Source organism: Cavia porcellus, unplaced genomic scaffold (genome assembly GCF_034190915.1).
Source record: "Cavia porcellus strain 051 isolate PalLab524CR breed Dunkin Hartley unplaced genomic scaffold, mCavPor4.1 scaffold_8, whole genome shotgun sequence".
NCBI lineage: Eukaryota > Metazoa > Chordata > Mammalia > Rodentia > Caviidae > Cavia > Cavia porcellus.
In genome coordinates this window covers 57,499,083-57,519,548 of record NW_026947491.1, presented here as the reverse complement: position 1 = coordinate 57,519,548, position 20,466 = coordinate 57,499,083, and the positions used below count along the sequence as shown (strand labels likewise).

Genomic DNA, 20,466 nt, shown 5'->3' with positions numbered 1-20,466 from the left:
TTGCTGGGTTTCAATTTGTCTTCATGGGAACTCAGTTTCATTCTTTAATTTTGCTGTTTATAATTTACTTATGTGCTTAAATGCAATACAACCTGTATTTTCCACTCATTAAAACTATACAGGAGGAAGATTCTTGTATTTTTCAATCTGAAAGATGGGACAGAAGTTCAAAGGAGACGTTAGTACTTTTAAAAGCCATCCAACTTTAGAAATTTAGGAAATGCATATCAATATGCAGCAGACAGTCATTAAGTAAGAAGCAATAATATTGGGTGGAGTTGTGCTTAGATCTAAAATGTCCCTCAAAGTCCATGTGTTCGGAAGGTGACTGAATCATAGAGGCACTATACCCATCAGTGGATACATGTATTTTTCAGTAGCTGAATGTGCTGTTAGGAGGTTAGATCTGATCAGAAAAGGCAGATTTTGAGGAGCGTGTCCTGGGAGTGTGGGTCTTGTTCCTCACTTTCCCCTTCTCTGCTTTCTTGCTGCCATGGGTTGAAGAGTTTTCTTCCACCATGCCCTTCTACCTCGCCATCTCTGCCTTAGAGGCAGCCAACCTCTGGTTCTGAGTCTAGCAGCCAAAATAAATCTCGCCTCCATTAAGTTTCAGGTGTCAAGTATTTTCTCTCAGCAATAGGAAAACTGACAAATAATAAGTCAGAAAATTTGACGCTTAGCTTTGCACAGTGGAAGTATTTTAGCCAATGAGGTTTATCTGAGGCATGATTTTTGCTAATTGAAAAAAAAGAACATTTGGTGCTTGACTATGTAATTTGAATATTACACTGAATTTCAAGTGACAGAATGCAACCAACCTCTCTTTGCAATCATAGAAGGATGTTACATATATCAGCTAGAAGTGAATATGTGATCTCTCATCTGTATTAAAGTAATTTTTTTAAGAGGAAGTGATGTGTATATCATAACAGCAGTTGAGCAGCCATTAACAAAGTTTGGCTAATATCAATAGGTTAAGATACTCTATTTGTTTTAGTACCTCTTCAATAGTGAATGATTTCCAGGAGGTATCAATACATAGTACAAAGCTCTTCACACATTGTCACATACTTTGTACCTATTCTGTATGTTCATCCATTGCCACCAACCCAACCTCAATCAATCCAAACTTTTTTTCTTCCAGGCTAATAAGCATTCACCAAGGCTCTTCACTGCTACAGGAAGGGAGGAGGAAGCCACGGAAGGAGGGAGAAACAGAAAGAGATAGAGAATTTTTTTTTTACTTTGCCTATGCCTTCTTCCATACAAACTGAATGGACAGTTTACCACCATGGCTCTGTCCATTAGGACTTTAGGATGTCCTAAAGTTTTTCTTACCACGGTTTTTCACAATTCATGTAAAGCAGTCACCCTCTCTTTCCACCTTGATGCATAGTACCAAGCTGATGTAACCAACAACCAAGTTCCAGGGTTTTCCTGCGCCTTTATCCCGTCATGTGAGACCATAAGTACAAGCCGAAAGACAAGCACTGATGTAATCCGCTTGAGTGACGTGGGATTCTAGACTACACATTCATGTACTTGTTTATGCCCTCTGATCCTACTTGGTTCTGGATATACTGTTTTGTCTTTTAAGAATCCATGCTAGTCTTGACCAACTTTATTAATTAGTGGGTCCAAGAAAATACAACACACAAGGAGTTCAGACAGTATGGTCACTTGATGTCTCATGGTTTAAAGTTCCATTTTGGGGGCTGAGCTGCCTGGCAAGTGTGAGGCCCTGAGCTCAACTTCAGTGCCTAAATAAATAAATAAAGCTCCATTTTTATCAGAGCTCACTAGGAGTTGTTTTTCCAATGGTGAGTAATTCATGTTTGTAGATGCCAAGACCTTTCTCTAAAATCATAGCCACCTGATCTGTGATTTTCCTGTTTAAGCTTTCTCTCCATGATATCTTTTCTACCACTGACACATAAAATATCATAGAGTCTACCAGAAAGGAGAGACCAAGACCTACTTACACCACAGCTTGGACTTGCTGCCTGGCTTCCCAGGCATGCAAATCTTTGCAGCTGCACAAAACCCCAACCTCAGAAGCTCCCCATGCTTAGCTTAATATTCTGTTGTCACTATCTTGAAGTTACCAATAATTCCATTTTTTAGTATATGTGGGTGGGCTAGGGATTTAGCTCAGTAGTATAAATGCCTGCAGTGAGCGCGAGGTTGTGAATTCAATCCCTAGTACCAAAAAAAAAAAAAAAAAAAAAAAAAACTATAGATAGATAGATGCTAGGCAAGTGCAAGGTTATGAGTTCAAATCCCAGTACCCAAAAATAGGAATGGTGATGCTGTCTGACACTGGGTCGACCTATGTTGCCCAGGGTGGTCTCAGATTTCTAGGCCCAAACAATCCTTCTACCTCAGCATCCTGAGTGCTGAGACTACAAGCATGCACCATTATGTCTAATTTAACTTTTGTTTTTGAACTTGTGAATTTAAATGAGACAAGGTATGTACACGAGCAGAGCAGATAGCCATGCCAAGAAGCAGAACAGACAGTGCCAGGCACCAAGCTACTGTCAGAAGCACAGCTTTAGGACAATTTGGACACCTTGGGGGCAATCAGAGCAGGATGTTAGGCAGGGATTAGCCCCATTTAGTGACAGTGAAAGTGGAGACAGCAGTAGAAAACCAGCAGTGTGGGTGGCAGTGGTGACAGCGATTAAAGAGAACACGGACTGCATAAGGCCAGGGCTAGGATTTGCTGTGGGAGTCTAGGTTGCCTGTCCCGTTTCTAAATTCTGTGCTGTAGCATTTGCACAAATAACAGGAACTTCCAGAGTCTAAGCAGCACACATCAGTAAATTAGTACACAATGAATACCTACATAGACATTGTAATAAAGCATATCAGGAAGCAATTAGAATTCTTCAGTTTAGAGTCTAGTTTTGAAAATTGCAACATGGTAAATCAAATATCCATGGACTCTGAAATAGAAATTTAAAGACGGTCTCAATCTGATAAGAGCATGATTTTATATAAACTTCATAGAAACTAATTATTAATGAAAAGTTTTTTAATTTTTCCACAGACCCCAGTAGCCTAAGGGACTGGCCTCCTAAAATTAACTTTTCCTTATAATTTAAGATACAGTGGTGGAATGCATAAAATGGTACTTCTATTAAATCTGAAGTCACTTGGGATTTCTTGGTTGACATTCACAAATTGTAAGAAATATCAGAGGAAAAGGCAAATGGGGTAGTAATCGTGGCACTGCAGAAGCTAAGGCAAGAGGACTTTCATGAGTTCGAGGCCAGACTGGGCTATGATGAGTTCAAGGCCAGCCTGAACACAGTGTGACCCTGTCTCAAAAAAAAAGTCAGACAAAACATTACAACATAATGTTCCACCAAATGTTACGCCAGCTACAATTTTACAATTTAAAAAGTATAATCATTTATAATTTACATTTAAAATTAAATTCAGACTTAAAACTGATGTATGGGAAAAGTTAAAAGTATTTCCAGAAAATTATTCTATAAGAACGATCAGTTTAACACATATTAAAACTTTACTTTTAAATACTTTTAAAAATATTTAAAAATTTCTGACTTTTAAATGTCATTAATTTATTCCATTATTAAACAGCCTGAAAAATATGCCCAAAAGCAATAGTAACAGTTACATTAGAAGATCCTTTTCAAAATTAAAAAAATTACTTGCAAAAACAATTGATATTGCTTTCAATTATGTCAAATGAAAATTAATTTGCTGAAAATATGTGATGGCACAAGAAATAAGTTATCAGACAAAGAAGTAAAAGTCAATCAAACTCCAATTTATGTGCTTTGAAATTTTGTTATAGTTTTTTCTCTTTCCTCCTCCTCCTCTTCTTCCTCTTCATGTTTCAATAAAATGGAATTGAAAAAATTGAAAAATAAAAAATCAATCAAGGTAAAGTCTCACTGTCAACATAAATTTATGACACCATAATTTTTGCAGTTTGTAAGATGTTATTATAGATCACTATGACACTTCATAAGTAATAAAATATTTTTAATATATTATAGTAACCATTTTGATTTCCTATTAACTTGATTTGAACTCCTGTATTGCTCTCACCATCTTGTTTTGACTAATTTTACTCTATTCTGTTTTGCTTGATAGTATCAAGTTTGAAAGTATAGGCAACAACTGTGAAGACAATAAGATTCACTATGATGCCCATTCTGGTTTGACTATTATCTTCTTTTGAAGTCCTGTAATGTCTCCAATGTTTCAGTTTTATTGGTTTTGTTCTGTACTATTTTGTTCAACTTTATTATAACTGATGATATAGGTAATTCTTTTTAAGATAGCAAGAGGCATTATGGTAACCATTGTTGATCACCTTGTACTCTGTTTTTACATCATGTACTATGTCCATCCTTTTGTTTTGACTGACTCTGTTTTGTCACATTTGGTTTTATTCTCTTCAAAAAAAAAAAAGTAATAAGAACTGTGGGAGTAATAAAACCCAAAATGTGTAATTGTTATTGTAAAAAAGAGAGGAAAAGAAAGTCCTCTAAAGGATATAATTGCATGTATATTCAAGTGTGTAAGATAGATAACCATATTACTAAGTTTTTGTTGGATCATTGAACAGAACTGTTTTTTTTTTTTAATTTTTTTTTTTTTGTCTTTTTCATTTTTATCGGTACCAGGGATCGAACTCACGACCGCCTGCTAGCAAGGCAGGTGCTTATGCCACTGAGCTAAATCCCCAGCCCCGAACAGAACTGTTTGCAGTCTCACTGTTTGAATGTCCACTTTTTATGCTTCAATTTTGTAACTTGAACAACTATTTCTAAGATGACAATATGTAATCTATTAACTAGTGATTTCTTACTGTTTATTTTTTTGAAATTCTGTATTACTTGTACCCTTTTTCAGTTTTGGGGTTTTTTTTTTTCTCTTTAAATAAATTTTTTTTTAAAAAGCTTACTGGTTTAATAAATTACATGGCACTTTTCTCCTGCTTTCATTATGCTAGTAGGAAATAAGCCCAGGGCGTCGCTCTGTCTAGATAAGTGCTCTATCACCAAGCTGCATCCCCAGGTCTTTCCTGCTCTTTGAACAAAGGGCCCCCACAGTTGTTTTACACTGATCCCACGGACTGTGTAGCCAGCCCTGCCTGTTACTGAGTGCTTTCTGCTCTGGTCTCTACTCACAGCTAACAGCCTTTGTGCCACTCAGTATGTAGGTGCACAGTGTGTTACATACAAAATTCAAAGCACTGGGGCCAGGGTTTAGCTCAGTGGCATAAGCGCCTGCCTGGCAAATGCAAGGGCGTGGGTTAGATTCCCAACACCAAAAAAAAAAAAAAAAAGTATTCTACCAGGCACAGTGCTTCCTTCACTATGGCAAGAAATGCAACAGGCAGCAATTTGTTTTTATTTTGAAGGCAAGGTCTTCCAACACCTTAATACTCCTAAAAACATTAAGTTTTTAGAGGGTTCATTCTCCTACCTTCTAGAGCACATATATCTGTCTGATGTGCATGAAGTCATCAGTGTAATGGGTGGATAAACACTCTGCAGGATTCTCCGATAGTCCAGGTCTTTTGGGCTGTATTATGATATACAGTAATACATTGCTACATGGAGGAGGGTTAATACAATCCTGAGGCCAAACTGTGTCTTTAGCCAGGCATGGTGGTGCATACCTGTAATCCTAGCACTCAAAAGGCGGAGGCAGGAGAATCATTCCAAGTTTGGGACCAGCCTGGGCTACAAAGTGAGCTCAAGACCAGCTTGAACTGTATAGCGAGATCTTGTCTCAAAAAAGACAAACAAACAAACAGATCATGAAATGTTTCTGAATCTCTTTCTTGATTGATTAGGGGAGAAACGCATTCATCAAATCAATGGCTGCTCATAATTTATTATACTTATCTCTAGCAAAGATATATGCAACAAGGCCACTAAAATCAGGATTAATACTTGTCAAGCTTGTGACAGACTTCAACCAATTGCCATGATCCTTTCTGCTAAAGCCAGGTTGGCTCCTTAAATGGAGGTATGCAAGGGCCTGCTATGATTTGTTAGGTTTCTGTTAATCTTCCCAAACAGTTTTTGGTTCTTTTTATGTTTCTCTATTGTTTTTCCCCTATTCCCTATTTCATTAATATCTGCTCTAATCTTTTTAAGTTTCTCCTTTCTTCCTGATTCAGATTTAGATTGCCATTGTTAGAGTAGGTTAAATTTTTCATAGAAGATCATTATTTTTTTAATACACAATAGGCATTTACAGCTAAAAGTTACTCTCTAAACTGTTAGCTATATTCCATAGCTTTAGTATATTTATACTGGTTCCTCTGAAAGTATTTTCTAATTTTCCTTTTGATTTCATCTTTAAATTATTGGTCATCTTGGAGTATGGTAATTCTAAATACTATATTTTACAAATTTCTTTGCTATTGATTTCTAATTTCATTTCATACTGGTCATAGAATATACTTTCAATTCTTTCTATTCTTTTAAATGTATTGGTATTTGTTTTATGGTTCAGCACATGTTCTATCCTGAAAAATATTCAAGGCACTTGAGAAAAGTATGAATTCTGCTGTTGTTGGATGGAGATGTCTGCTAGGCCCAGTCTCTTTTAATTTTCTTTTTTGGTACCAGGGATCTGACACATGCTAAGCAAGTGCTATAATACCTAGATATATCCTCATGTCTTCAGACCCTAGGACTATTTGTTTTATAATGTTCTTCACATTTTCTGTTTCTTTGTTGATCCACCTAAGTGTTCCATCTGTTATTGAAAGGGGGTATTTAAAGTTCCCAACTACTATTGATGAATTGCCCATTTTCCCACATTAGACAGGGAGCACCAATAAATTCAGCAACTAGTAAATTCTAGTGTGGCATATACAAAACAGGAATACAAATTCTTGTCTAAAAAAAAGCAAAATATCCCACCAAAGAAACAACATAATCCTCCCATTCTCAACTTAAATTTATCAATATTTTAATAAAAGGGGGCTGGGGATTTAGCTCAGTGGCATAAGCGCCTGCCTTGCAAGCAGTAGTCGTGAGTTCGATCCCTAGTACCGATAAAAAGGAAAAAGACAAAAAAAATCAATATTTTAATAAAAGACAATGCATAAAAAGGCATAAAAATTCAATCCATAAGCAACTTACAAACAAGGATAATTTTTGATTACTTAAACAAGTCACCATCCAGAATCCATGAAACAAAAACAAACTCTTACTTCCTTCCAATTATCTTGGTGGGACCTCCAAATGATATAAGGGAAATAATATGTAACTCCCAACCTGCTAGATATCAGATACACCAAGTTTATGTTCCCTAAAATCAAAGAATGAATTCTAAGGAATAACAGAGGGTAAGAGTAGGAAAATTTTATTAAGATAAATAGCTCCTGACAGACAGGAGGGAATCCAAAAGTGGGCTGTGAACAACCCCATTTCTCAAAGGAAGTTTAATAAAGCCAGATCATGAGGTTGGTACAATGTGGGTCAAAACTATGATTAATCAATAATATTACAAGTATAGCTGCTTAAATAATTTTGATCTAATGGGAGGCAGGTCATGTAGCAAGTGTAAATGGAAAGAACAAGTTTCACTAGAAAGAGATGGATCAGGGAGTCTTGATCACCCACTGGGTGGTAATATCTAGATATTATTGGACAAAGAGATACCAATTACTTTATCCTCTGGGGAGGTATATAGGGCTGGTCATTCCATCTTTGTCTTGAGGCTTGGCCTCTAACAGATGTGCCTCTCACCACAGTTGTGTATGTTCTCATCTTCTGCACTGATTTCTGTGAGGACCTAGCTCTGTCTGAATGCCGTAATATTTCTACCTAATTTAGCTGTCTATATTATCATATACAACTTGGCAGGAACAGCTTCATATTAACTTAATCTCAGTGAGATATAGAAATATTACTCCTGGGGCTGGGGATTTAGCTCAGTGGCATAAGCACCTGCCTTGCAAGCAGGCGATCGTGAGTTCGATCCCTGGTACCGATAAAAAAGAAAAAGACAAAAAAAAAAAAAGAAATATTACTCCTATATATCCATATCCTTATCCCATTTGTGATATTGTTATACATATTATATCTATAAATGGTATAGTACATTGTTTTGCTCATTACTGCCTATAATTGTAGTTTATGGCAGCTAAGAAAAAAAAGTATGTATTTAGAGCTTGTTTTTACAATCACCTCTTTATTTAGTATTTCTGATTTTTTTCACTCATGGGTGAAATTGGATTTGAATCACTATCTGCAGTAATTTTTCTGAGCCCAGTGCAAACCTGTATCAATTTCTTGCAAACTTATCAATCTCTTTTGTGCTATTAATGGGCAATACAGTATATTTCCATGTTACAGCCCCAACATTACATTATATGCATATTATCTTATAAAACTATCAAATTATTTAAAATACTAAGCAATGCATTTAGTGTCTTTTATAATTGCATAATTACACCTATCAGTGCTTTTTATTTTTTTTCTGGCTGGAACCACTTTCAGCCAAAAGAGTTTCTGTAAGACCGGGCTGTTAGCCACAAATCCTTTGTTTTTATTTATCTGAGAAGGGTTTTATTTCACCTTCTTTTTTTTATAGATAGCTTTATTGGGTATAGGATTCTTGGTTGATAGTTTTTTGAGCACACTGAGTGTGTTAATACTATCTTCTGATTGTCATTATTTTCAATGAGAAATAATGTTGATTTCATTGGAATTCCTTTGTAATGATGAGCCATGTTTCTCTTGCAATTTCAAGCTGTTTTTTTTTTTTTGTCTTTCAACATTTTTTATGATAATCCATTAGTGGATTTCTTTGAATATTTCTCACTTGTATATTGAACTGGCTGGAACCTACAACATAATGTTGAATAGTAGTGTTCAGGACAAGCATCCTTGTTGCTGTGCTAAAATGATGGCATAGTCTTTCACCATGAAATAGGATGTTAGTTGTGAGTTTATCTTTATCTCCATTCTGCATGGAATTAAAGTTTCTTGGGCATCAGTTTTCTCCACATTGAAATTTACTTTTCAGTTCTAGCATTGAATTCAGGAGTTCTGAGCTACATCCCCAGCTCTTTTAATTTTGAGGCAGTGTCTAAGTTGAGGGGTAGGGGTGGCCTCAAACTTGCAATCCTTTTGCCTCAGCCTCCCAACTTGCTGGGATCACTACTACACTTGGCTACACATTTTTAAATTAATGATTTAATCATTTCTCCTAGTTATATGATTGGTAGACTATAGATTATTGTTTTATAGGTCACAGAGATTCTGTTCATTTTATTTTCATATTTTTCCTGTTAGGTTTATTTGGAGTATTTATACTGTTGTGTCTTCCAGTTAACTTATCCTCTACCTCTGTATTGTGTAATTTGTTAATTCATGACACAAATATTTTTTGGAAGCTGGGCATAGTGGCACACACCTGTAATCTCAGTACTCAGAAAGCTGAGGCAGGAGGATTGTTGCAAGATCAAGACCAGCGTGGGCTACAAAGTGAGCCCAAGGCCAGCCTGAACTGCATAGTAAGACCCTGTCTCTCTCTTTTTTTTTTTTTTTTTTTTTGGTACCAGGAATTGAACTCATGACCGCATACTTGCAAGGCGAGTGCTTATGCCGCTGAGCTAAATCCCTGGCCCTCAGACCCTGTATCAAAAAGGCACAAAAAATAATTTTTTGGATATCAGTTCTATTTTTTTGAAAACTATTTTCCATTTCTCAGTAGGTTTATATTTACTTTTAAATACTCAAACATGGTATAATACTTTAGCATCCTGAATTGTTAACTTCTTCTCTACTATTCATTTAGGTTATACTGATAAATTTTGGTTCTGGTTATCAGTCACAAACAAATTTCATATTATCATGTATCTAAATTTGGTAGTCTTAAAAAATGATGGGCTTTGTTCTGTAAGGCAAGTTAAATTGCATATCAGCTTGATATTTACAAGGCTGTATTCAAGCTTTATTATTTTAACTGTAGAGTAGATAATGACAGGATAGCCTTTCTATCAGATCATGATCTTTCCAGGTGCCTGAGTGTACCTGTTGTGGAAGGAGGACTTTTTTCTCTGGTTGGTTGAGTCTTAAACATCTCCAAACCCTGCCAAAAGGTAAACTGCCCTTTAACTGCATATCTCAGAAGTTTCAAGAGGACATTATGCAGATTTATTGACCTTTGAACTATAGAGCATCTCCTTTGATGCTCTTCCCTGTAACTTCCATCTGCCCCAGCCTTCTTCCACCTCAGCTCCCCTGTACATCATCAGCAGGAACACTTTGTTCTGCCGGGATCCTTTCTTACCCTCTGGTTCAGAATGAGCCTCCAGACCAAAACCCGGGACAACAATTTGTTCCCTTTACACACAAATGATAGTCCTGCACTGACTGTTGTCCTTGTATGAAAATATGTGTGTTCTGCCCTGTTTTAGGAAGGTTAATCTGGCACTGTTATTCAATCATGGGCAAAGGTGGTGGAGGTTATAAAGTTATTGAATGTTTAAGTGAAAGAGACTCGTACCTCAGAGATCAGATAAAAGCAGTGCTGATGCTAAAATGAAAATGTTATGAATTTTTCAACTGTTTTAGCCATTTTTTTGTTCAAGCTCTTAGAAAAAAAATTCAAAATAAAAATGATCTATTTAGTAAAACAATTTATTTTTTAAAATTGAAAGGAGTATGGTGGTATGCACCTATAAATCCCAACACACAGGAGGCTAAGGCAAGAGGACTGCCACAGTTCAAGGCCAGGGTGGGCTACATGGTGAGATCAAGGCCAGCCTGAATTATGTACCAAGACCCTGTTTCAACATTCCTCCCATCCCCCCACACACAAAAATTGAACAATAAAATGCATTCAAAAAGTGAAAAGTCAAAAAGCCACACCAGCAAGCAAACACAGTGTGGGAACCAGTGCCATACACAGGCCACCACTGGACTGAAACAGACAGACTCCAGCCTCTTCTGGCACTCAATCTGGCAAACAAAAAGTACCAACCCCAGCCCCAGCAGCCACACCCCGTCCCCCACCATACCCCACCCCTACCATAAATGACCAGCTTTCCAGAGAAACACAGGCTATCATGATAGCTATGGAGGCGAAATGCAATTGGATGCCTGTGGTGTTTTGGGGTTTCACTAACACTGCAGATCTATGGCCAGCGGTCTGATCCTAGGTTCAGACGATAGTGATTCACAGTGTGACATCTAGGGGGGATCTCCTGAGGGTTGCAGCCATTGTTGATTCCCTATGGTCTTGTTTTGGAAGTCCTTTATTGTTTTCATTATATTGTTGGGTTGGGTTTTATTCTCTTTTATTTTGTTTGATTATGACAAATCCAGTGGCAGGAGTAGCTATTTCAAAGATAGCAAGATATATTATGGTAGCAATTTTGGATTTACTATTGGCTTGAAGTCCTTTACTGCATTCATTGTTTTGTTTTTATGGTTTCTAGTCTATTCTGTCTGATTTTCACTACATCTGAAGTTTTCCACAGCTATTTTGAAGACATCAAAAGGCATTATGCTAATTATTGTTGATTTCATAATGTTTTGAAGTCCTGTATCTTTTACACTGGTTTGTTTTGATTGGTTTTAATGCTGTTTTATCCTCTTTAAAATAAAAAAGTGAAAAATCAAGTACATAACAAAACACCAAGTGATATATATTCTATTCTGGATACTATGAACACTGATCAGTTGGCAATTAGTGTGAGCTACACTTGTCACAGGAAACCCTAACAGTAATTTGAAATGAGGGCCTCCCCGCTGAGCTGCATCCTCAACCCTTTATTTTTAATTTGAGACAAAGTCTCACTAAATTACTAAGTGGCTCAAGCTGGGCTTAAATTTGTGTTCTTCCTACTTCAGCCTCCTAGAGTACTGGAATTATAGGCATGTACCACCATGCCAGGTTCTAATAGTTATTTTTAATAGTTCCAATAGTTATTTTTTTAGCGAAGTAAAGACATTTGTATTCACAACATAAAACAAGATTTGGGTATCTTCACGTTTAGGTAAACGACATTTATAATCAGTCGTATGTCAACATAGCTCTCATGATTAGGGCACAAGGATGCTGCTCTTTAACAACAATATTGCAGACTAGAAGTCAAACTCAGCTCATTAATTTTTGTAAGAGAAAAACACCTGAAGTTGTTAACTACATCAATATTTTGCTTTAGTTGTGTATTTTATTTTCAAAGTCAACTACTATATCAACCATTTTATTTACTTATTTAACTTTTTCTTCCTTTTTGAGACAGGGTTTTACTATGCAATTCAGGCCGAACTTGAACTCATTTTGTAGTCCAGGCTGGCCTCAAACTTGCAGGAATCCTGTGGCCACAGCCTCCTGTGTGCTACACCCACTTTTTTTTTTTTTTTTTTTTTTTTAGTAGGGATCAAATTCATGACCTGGCACTTGCTAGGCAAGTGCTTGTGGCACTGAGCTAAATCCCTGGCCCTATATAGACTATTTTAAACATATATCCCAACTAGGAAAAGTCTAAATATAATGAAATGGTCTGTCCATTACAAAGATTTTCAAGCCTTGAAACACAGGTTCAATAAAAGTTTAAGAACAAAATATATTTTTGACAACTCCATAAAGAAACCCAAAATAAATGTAATTTAAAACTTAATAGTTGACAAAATTCAAACATATTAAAATGTACATTAAGTATTATGAAATAGGAAGAAAATGTTCAACAGGGGAGGGGGACAAGAGGGGCAGGGGAAAAGGACAGAAGGGAAAAGTAAAAAAAGTGAGAAAAGAAGGAAAAAATGGAAACAATGCTTATGTAAATGGGGAGAGAGGAGGGATTGAAGGGAGGGTAGAGGAACGGGAAAAAGAATCAAGTTATATCAGCATAGAAATAAATTCTCTAAGATGAATGTGATTATTATGCATATCTAAAATGTACCAATAAAATCTGATTGAAGAAAAAAATTTAAGTGTTTTAATTGCCATGTAGACATAGCAGAACTTTTCAATAAAATGAGTGAGAAATTATAGACTTTCAATATGAATGTATTTAGTAGATACTTTTCTACATTTGATGAGTGTTTTCAATTAAAATACATAAGATTACTAATTTTATTTTCAAAAACTTGAAATAGCCAATAAGATATGAATAACACTTATCTGAAATTTGATAAAACTCCTAAATAATGAACCATGAAAATGAAAAAAGTATTTTTTGAGGTAAAAGGGAAGCTAATCTTGTTCTCATTAAAATCAATAAAATGGAACAAAACAATAAGAACAATAAAACAAGACAGAAAGAGATCCCCCACAGTTGCTATATTGCATATAATTATCTTCTAAACACATGCTCAAACTACTGGCTTTACGCCTGCAAAGTCAATCAATTAATACAAGCATAAGTTGTTCTTGTGCCTCAGTTGCCATCATCCCAGCCTGTGTTCCTCCCAATCAGCCAGTTGCCTGAGGGTAGGGGGCCATCGTCTTCCAGTCCACACACCAGCTAGCTCATAGGAAGATGGGTTGGTTTCTTGGTTGTCTTCCCCGGCCACATGGCTGCTGGTGGCTCACAGGAAGGGTGGTTGACTTCTTGGTTCTCTTCGTGGCAGCATGGCTGTCACTGAAAAAAATTTTCTGAATCATCACTAATAAAACAAACTGATCACCAACAAAAGATTAGATTATCCATTCTCTTTTGAAAATATTACAAACTATTGTTGTGTAAGAGACAAAGTAGTCACAATATGTAGGACATGAAGCACACAGAGGTGCATTAGGCAGATAGAAAAACTGTTATTTTAAAATTTGCATTACTTGTAATAGTTTTCCACTTTAAAAAATCTATGTTTTGAGCCTGTTGTGGTGGCATATACCTGTAATCCCAGTACTCAAGAGGCTGAGTTAGGGGGATGCCCACAAGTTCAAGGCGAGCCCGGGCAACACAGTGAGCTCAAGGCCAGCCTACACTACAAAGTGAGACCCTGTCTCAAAAAACTAAAAAAAAAAAAAAACGATAAATCTTATGATTTTTTAAAAAATCTAAATACATATTTATGTTTGCACCTAATTTCATATTTCTAAGTGCTATTCTTTTTCTTCTAAAGCCTTGACTCGTCAAATTATACATGAGCATCAGGATTCACAAACTCTGGCTTTGCCCCTGTTCATTCATCTCTCTCTCTTCCTAACTGGCCTACTTTTAACAGTTCTTGTCTTCTTGTATCCTCCATATCAGAGTCTATGGGATCTTCTAAAAATTCATATAACATTATATTTTTCCCTTATGAATTATTATATTTTTAAAAAATTAATAAAAAGATAATTGGGCATGGTGGTACACCACTGTAACCCCAGCCCTCTACAGGCTAAGACAGGAGGATCATGGTGAGTTCCAGCGTGAGATACACAGGGAGCTCAAGGCCAGCTTGAAGGAGAATCTGTCTTTTTAAAAAAAAAAAAAAACCTTCCTAAAAAGTATTAAAAATGACCCAGTACCAATGGCAGAGAGCTTAACTACACACAGCACACATGAAGCCCTACTGTTCATCCCTCACACAGCAGATAAAATTAAAAATTGAAGGTTTACTTTCTTTGCATAAACTATATAGTTATATATAAACAGTTTCAAAGTGCTCCCACAATTATTTTTACCTTATAGAACAATGCTTTCCTGAGTGTTAAAACTTTTGTCTCTGTGCAATTTTTAAAAATGCATACTTTTCTACTGGCAAGGAGGTACTGTTGGACTGAGTTGAGGATATAATTTGACAATTTACCTCACCAGGTATATTTATCAATGAGGAAGCAAGACAGACTTGTTCCAAAGCTCCTAGTTTCATTTAATTTTTTTCTTAGTTTACTTAATAATGTCTTTGAGTGGCCACCCTTCAGTGTTTTGTGTATGCTCAAGTGCACATCCTCCAACATCTAAGAGGCTTCTAAAAATTCACCAAGGAATGAATACTGTATCAAGAATAAAGCCATCAAGATATCTGCACCAAAACTGAAACCAAGATGTCAGCTGAAGAACATAATCAGGCTTCGGAGTTAGAGCTGAATTGAAATGCAGCGCCAAATGCAACAGCTGATACAAAGAAAATACTAAGCCCTATCTTCTGGCGTTGAGAAAACTGAAAAAGACCAAAAGTAAGGGCCCTGAACGACGGCTCCTTAATTCGGAACTTAAGATGGGTAGAGCCCAGGTGTTATTTGCCAATAGGTCTTATGGTATAGGACAGGTACACTACTCCTGTCATTTACTTTATTGATTAGTGTTTGCTGACTCCCCCTGCTTTTTTTTTTTTTTTTTTTTTCTTCCTGCTTTTCATTTCTTTCCTCCAGTTTAAATTCTCTAACAAGCGATCACAAACAGGTCCTACCAGATCACAGCCCTGTTGTCTTGCCCCTTTCCGGCCTCAGTCCAGTTTCCCTCCAGTCTCTTTCCCGGCACGGCCCCGCCCGAAGCCCCGCCCGAAGCCCCGCCCACGACCCCGTCACGTGACGACGCGGCGTGCCCTGCCCACTGCCTCGAGTTCACGTGATCGCGCGTGGTGCGAGAGAACCTGACCCCAGCTGCCGGCCTTCACGCCGCGGTGTTTTCACGCGGTAGCTCGTCGGGGCCTGGCTCTTCGGTGATCTGTGCGTCGCTGCATCCCCTCTGCTTCGGGTTACTCCCCGAGCACTGTCAGCCATGCGGTTTCTCGCTGTGGCTCCAGGTGGGCCCCGGTGGGGCAGTCACCGTCGCCTGCCCGCCTGTAGCCCAGCGCCACTGCTCCTCCTGCTGTTGAGCGGCTGCCTGGAGGCTCCGGGTCTGGCGGCTGGCTCTCGGAGGCCCAATGTGGTGCTCCTCCTCACCGACGATCAGGACGCAGTGCTTGGCGGCATGGTAACTCTTCTCTTTCTGCCCCGCCCCTCCACTTTCCTGGCCGATTTGCGGGCTTCTGACTCGCGTTTGCCGTTTCCCCGCTTGCTCCTTCTCCCCTAACCCCAGCAGCCTCGACCCTGGGTGGGTTTGGTTTTGCCTGCAACTCAAGGCCCCTTTATGCAGGTTTGATGGGCCTAGGACTCTTGTTTCGTTTTTTGGGATGATTCATATGTAGGCACAGCACTGTGCTTTTAGTCTGGACGTTACAGCTTGCAAAATTTTCGTTCACATCTTAAATATGTGAACGCCAGTTAAACTGTGTTGAACCTTCGAGGAACAGGTCCTAAAAGGAGCGCACAAGCCTTGATTCCTTTTCTTTTGGATTAGAGGATCAGAGGCCAAGTTCAGTTTATAAGGACCTATCCCTTCTCTGCATTTGTGGCTGTATATAATGCTTGTGCCTGGTATCCATATAATAAGTGTTAAAATGAACTAATCTGGCAGGTAAGTCGTTGAGCTATTCAGAGTTTTTGTGCCTTGCAAAAATCAAAATTCAATTAGTGTAATTGAATTCTTGGCTGATGCATTAGACACTGTTAGCGGTCCAAAAGTATTGTCATATGACTATTCTTTCCCAAGAATTTATTTTACTTTAAAGTTATGGGATTTATGACCTTCAGAAAGTTTACCCCCAAATGCCTTGTGGAAGATGAAAAGGAGTTTGTTTGCCTAGCACACAGACTCTGAACTCTTTTTTTTTTTTTTTTTTTTTTTTTTTTTTGTCTTTTTTGAGATGGGGTCTCACTACGCAGTTCAGGCTGGCCTTGAGCTCACTTTGTAGCCCAGGCTGGTCTCAAACTCGCAACGGTCCTCCCACCTCAGCCTCCCCAGTACTGGGATTACAGGCATGAGCCACTACGCCCAGCAGACTCTGAACTCTTGCTGCAACACAAAAACCCTGACTGGTCTAGTCCTGGATCCAGCCTGTTCCTCATCTTTTTAAAAAACAATGCTTTAGTTCTCTTTTTTTCTTTCAGTGGAGTGCTGAGACTATGAAAAGTCTCTGGACAAGAGGTTCCTAATTTTTTGTGTGTGGTAACACTAGCTCAGTGTCTCAAACTACTGGTTCCAGTTATGTGAAATCAGGTTTGTGAGTGACTACCAACATTTTTGCTCTTCTGTGGAGTGGAATAAAGTGAAAATCTGTATTTTCTCTAATCTGTATTAGAGAGAATAAAGATACACTTTATGTTCGTAACATAAGATAGTGTGTTTCATTTTTTGAGACAGGGTCTCACCATGTATTTCAAGCAGGCCTTGAACTCACTATTTAAACCGCACTGGCCTCAAACTCTTGGCAGTCCTCCTGCCTCAGCCTCCCAAGTGCAGCGATTACAGGTGTGCGCCACCACATGCAACTGAGATAGTATTTATAGCCGATGTTTAATACATTTTTATCACTATTTTATTCCTTTCGCATATGTCTGGTGGCCTTTTAGTTTCTACCTAATCATGTTGATCGAATTTTTGACTTACTTTCGTTCCTAGATTTTCCTCTATTCCAACACCTACACTTACCTTCCCGCTCACAAGACTCAATTCTTGCTGAGTGGTTGTGTGTTTATTTGAGGTTTCTTTTTAGTATGTTGATTTGCTTCTTTAAATTATAATGAATTTTTTTTTTAAAAAGATGTCTGTACTGAAGAAAGCCAAAACTGAGTGGAGGGAAAAGTCAAACTTAATGTTCTCAATTCTTAAGAAGATCCTGACCGACTTTTTCAGAATATTCTACCACTAATTGTCAAACACAGCTCCAAAGAGGAGACAGGACAAGAACAGTGTGCGAGAACTTAGTTGGAGCCAGCAGAGGAAGAGGTGTTTTATAGCTGTGCTTCAGTCATCACAGGAGCTCTCTCCTGAAGATGCTTTCCATTATTGTGAAAAGGGAACTAAATTTAGAGGTGGTTAGGAAGTTTGGCTAACATTCATAGCGCTAGGACAGGCCACACCTGAGTATTTTATCATCACAGAACCCCAGGTTTGTTCTCCTGTTCTAAAATAATGGAATAATTCTGACTTATCAGATGTTATTCCGCATACTCCTACCCGTGTAGTCACTTAGTCCATAGACCAGAAATTATTCGGGTGATAGTCAGGGGTTCAGGTGGGGTCACCAGTGTCTTTAATATACATGTAAGACTTTATGTATCATTTCTTCGTTAGTGTGAAGAGAGTGCTCTGAGGTAAAAGACTACAAATTACTGCTCTAGTTGGCAGAGTCAGCAGTAGTCAACACCCAGACTAAGGTCAATGAATTACAGCCCTCACATGGTTTTGATGTAAGGTGAAATATTTGTCTTCTTTGATACGGTCTTTAAGTAGTGGCAAAATTTAATACTTCACTGCATTTGTCTCAGGTATGATCTGTGAGACACTGATCTTATGTTTTTCCCAGAGAACTCTTTTTCTTGATTATAAACATAATTATGCAGTGGACACGCTGTTCTTCACAGAAGCACAAGTTCTCCTTTTTAAAATCATTCATTTGAGGAAGAAATGATATTTGGTCAAACATAAGCAAGAGGAAGAGCTATTACGAAATAGAAGAATAAATAGCCCTTGCTTAAAGCAAAATGACTTCCATCATTAAAAGTTAGCCTTAGAATTGTGACAGTTGCTGGGCGTGGTGGCTTATGCCTGTAATCCCAGCATGCGGGAGGCTGAGGCAGGAGGATCCTTGCTAGTTGGAGACCAGCCTGGGCTACAAAGTGAGCCCAAGACTAGCCTGAACTGCATAGCGGGACCCTGTCTCAAAAAGACAAAAAAAAAAAAAAAAAAATTATGACAGTTATCAATACATGGAACCAGGAAAGTAAATGACCCATTAGTGTTTTATGGAAGAAATTTTGCTTGGGATCATAAAGTTTTCCCATGCAAGATTGTAAGATTGGCTGCGGCTTAATGTCTGTGTCCTTCACTCATCTGGCCTCTGTCCATTCAAGTTAGCGTGGAGTCCTACAGTTTCAGTAATGTAGTTTCTTGCTGAGGACTTGTTTGATGAAGCACAGATTATGGTTATTACTTGTACTACTATTGGCAAGGAATAGAAACTTTTTGTTAGATGAAAATCAAAATTCCTCTGCAGCCTTGCGTCACTTGGCTCTGTCCTATTTTCTGATCTTGCCTTTCTCTATTTTCTTTTCTTTTTGGACTTTCTCTACCATACTGGCTTTGTCTCTGCTCTTGGTACCTCATCTTCCTCTGGCAGCCTCTGTTCTTGTTTTCTTTCAGCCTGGAAGCCTCCTCTTCCATATCTTGGCACAACTGACCTATCTCAGGACTCTGGGCAGTAGATTTCTCTCCTGAAAGAGGTCTTTCCTGCCCACCTGTCTAAAATAGTTCATTCTTCCCACCAGGTGCAATCACTTCATCTTGGCTTATTTTCTTAGCATTCCTTACTACCTGAGATGATTATTTGTTTACTTGTTAATTCTTTACGTATTGATCAGTTTGATAACTCTCAGTCATGACCATGGGCTTTTTCCCAGCGTGCATCTCATTCTCATTTTTTCTCTTCCAGTATCTAGTAGTAACTTCGATTTTTCATCAAGCCAGTCTTCCATTTAACTTGCTGTTCTTTCCCCAAGAATAGCATCTAGTGATGTTATGAGGAAACATGGTGACATTATGTCTGAAGATTGGCACAGGTTTTCTGCAATTCTAGCACTTTCTGGGATCCCATTATGGATTTACTTGTGAAATTATCAAAGCTTATCTTTCGAGTTTATAAGATTCCCTAGGTTTTCTATTAATATAAAGGAATGGGAGAAAGTAATCTATATATTGTTGAAAATGAGGCTCTTATTATTAGTGTAGTGATTTATTTAGATTGTCAGTCTTTAAGGAATTAACACAAAATGTATTTAAACTGTTCAATATGGTCTTAGATTTCAAAGGTATTTCAGATCATCATGACTTACCTTTCAATACAATGAAATAAGCCTCTATAATGGTAGTTTCGGCTGTCTGGAATATGAGCAATGATTCTTAGTTTTCCTATTATTTGTATTGAAAACCTTTGTCCTTTGGGATGAAGTTATGTTCTGTGTATTTGTGAGAACTTTACACTTTGAACAAAAAATAAAAAGATATAAATGAAGTAATTTCTGATGGACTTCCATCCTGTCAGAATTCCTACAGTTTCCTGCCACGTGGTTCAGGTGCTTTACCGTGAGGTAATGAAGGATCTGATGCCGGGAGCAGAGAGTTAGTAGTGAAAGAGTATCTGGGTTCCACCACTGAGTATGAGATTTGAGACAGTCTTTAAGGCTCAGGGACTTGCCTGGCTTTCAGAATCTAAGTGTGGTCTTTCTTCTTTCTTAAAGTGTGAACTTCTGCTTCTAATGGTAAATTCATACAGAGAGATCTGCCATGTCTCTCTGGAGACAGGGCTGGTAACAAGGAAAGGGCACCAAGTTTCATTACATTAGAATTGGCATCAAATATAGTTCTGGTAATGCTTCCCTCCCAGCTTGCGTTATGAACTCCTATACTTTTCCATACACTACAGCTGACGATAACCAAATTCGTTTGGTTTATGTCCAGAATCATAACCA

General features: G+C 37.9%; 1 protein-coding gene, 1 long non-coding RNA gene and 1 pseudogene across 2 annotated transcripts in view; 2 read left to right on the top strand and 1 right to left on the bottom strand.

Moving 5' to 3' along the window:
* Nucleotides 1-678: 678 nt before the first annotated feature.
* LOC111753350 (U4 spliceosomal RNA) lies at nt 679-794 on the top strand (annotated as a pseudogene).
* A 9,840-nt stretch (nt 795-10,634) lies between these two features.
* On the bottom strand, nt 10,635-15,457 carry LOC106028967 (uncharacterized). The gene is made up of 2 exons (XR_001202591.2): nt 15,366-15,457; nt 10,635-13,606 (listed from the first exon to the last, which is right to left on the bottom strand). It is a non-coding gene; the product is annotated as an uncharacterized LOC106028967 (long non-coding RNA).
* A 53-nt stretch (nt 15,458-15,510) lies between these two features.
* Nucleotides 15,511-20,466, top strand: part of Gns (glucosamine (N-acetyl)-6-sulfatase) — a 40,522-nt gene continuing 35,566 nt past the window's right edge. The window contains exon 1 of the mRNA XM_003476111.5: nt 15,511-15,871. Coding sequence (XP_003476159.1) covers nt 15,677-15,871 — 195 coding nt within the window. The 5' untranslated portion in view covers nt 15,511-15,676. The remainder of the gene's footprint in view (nt 15,872-20,466) is intronic.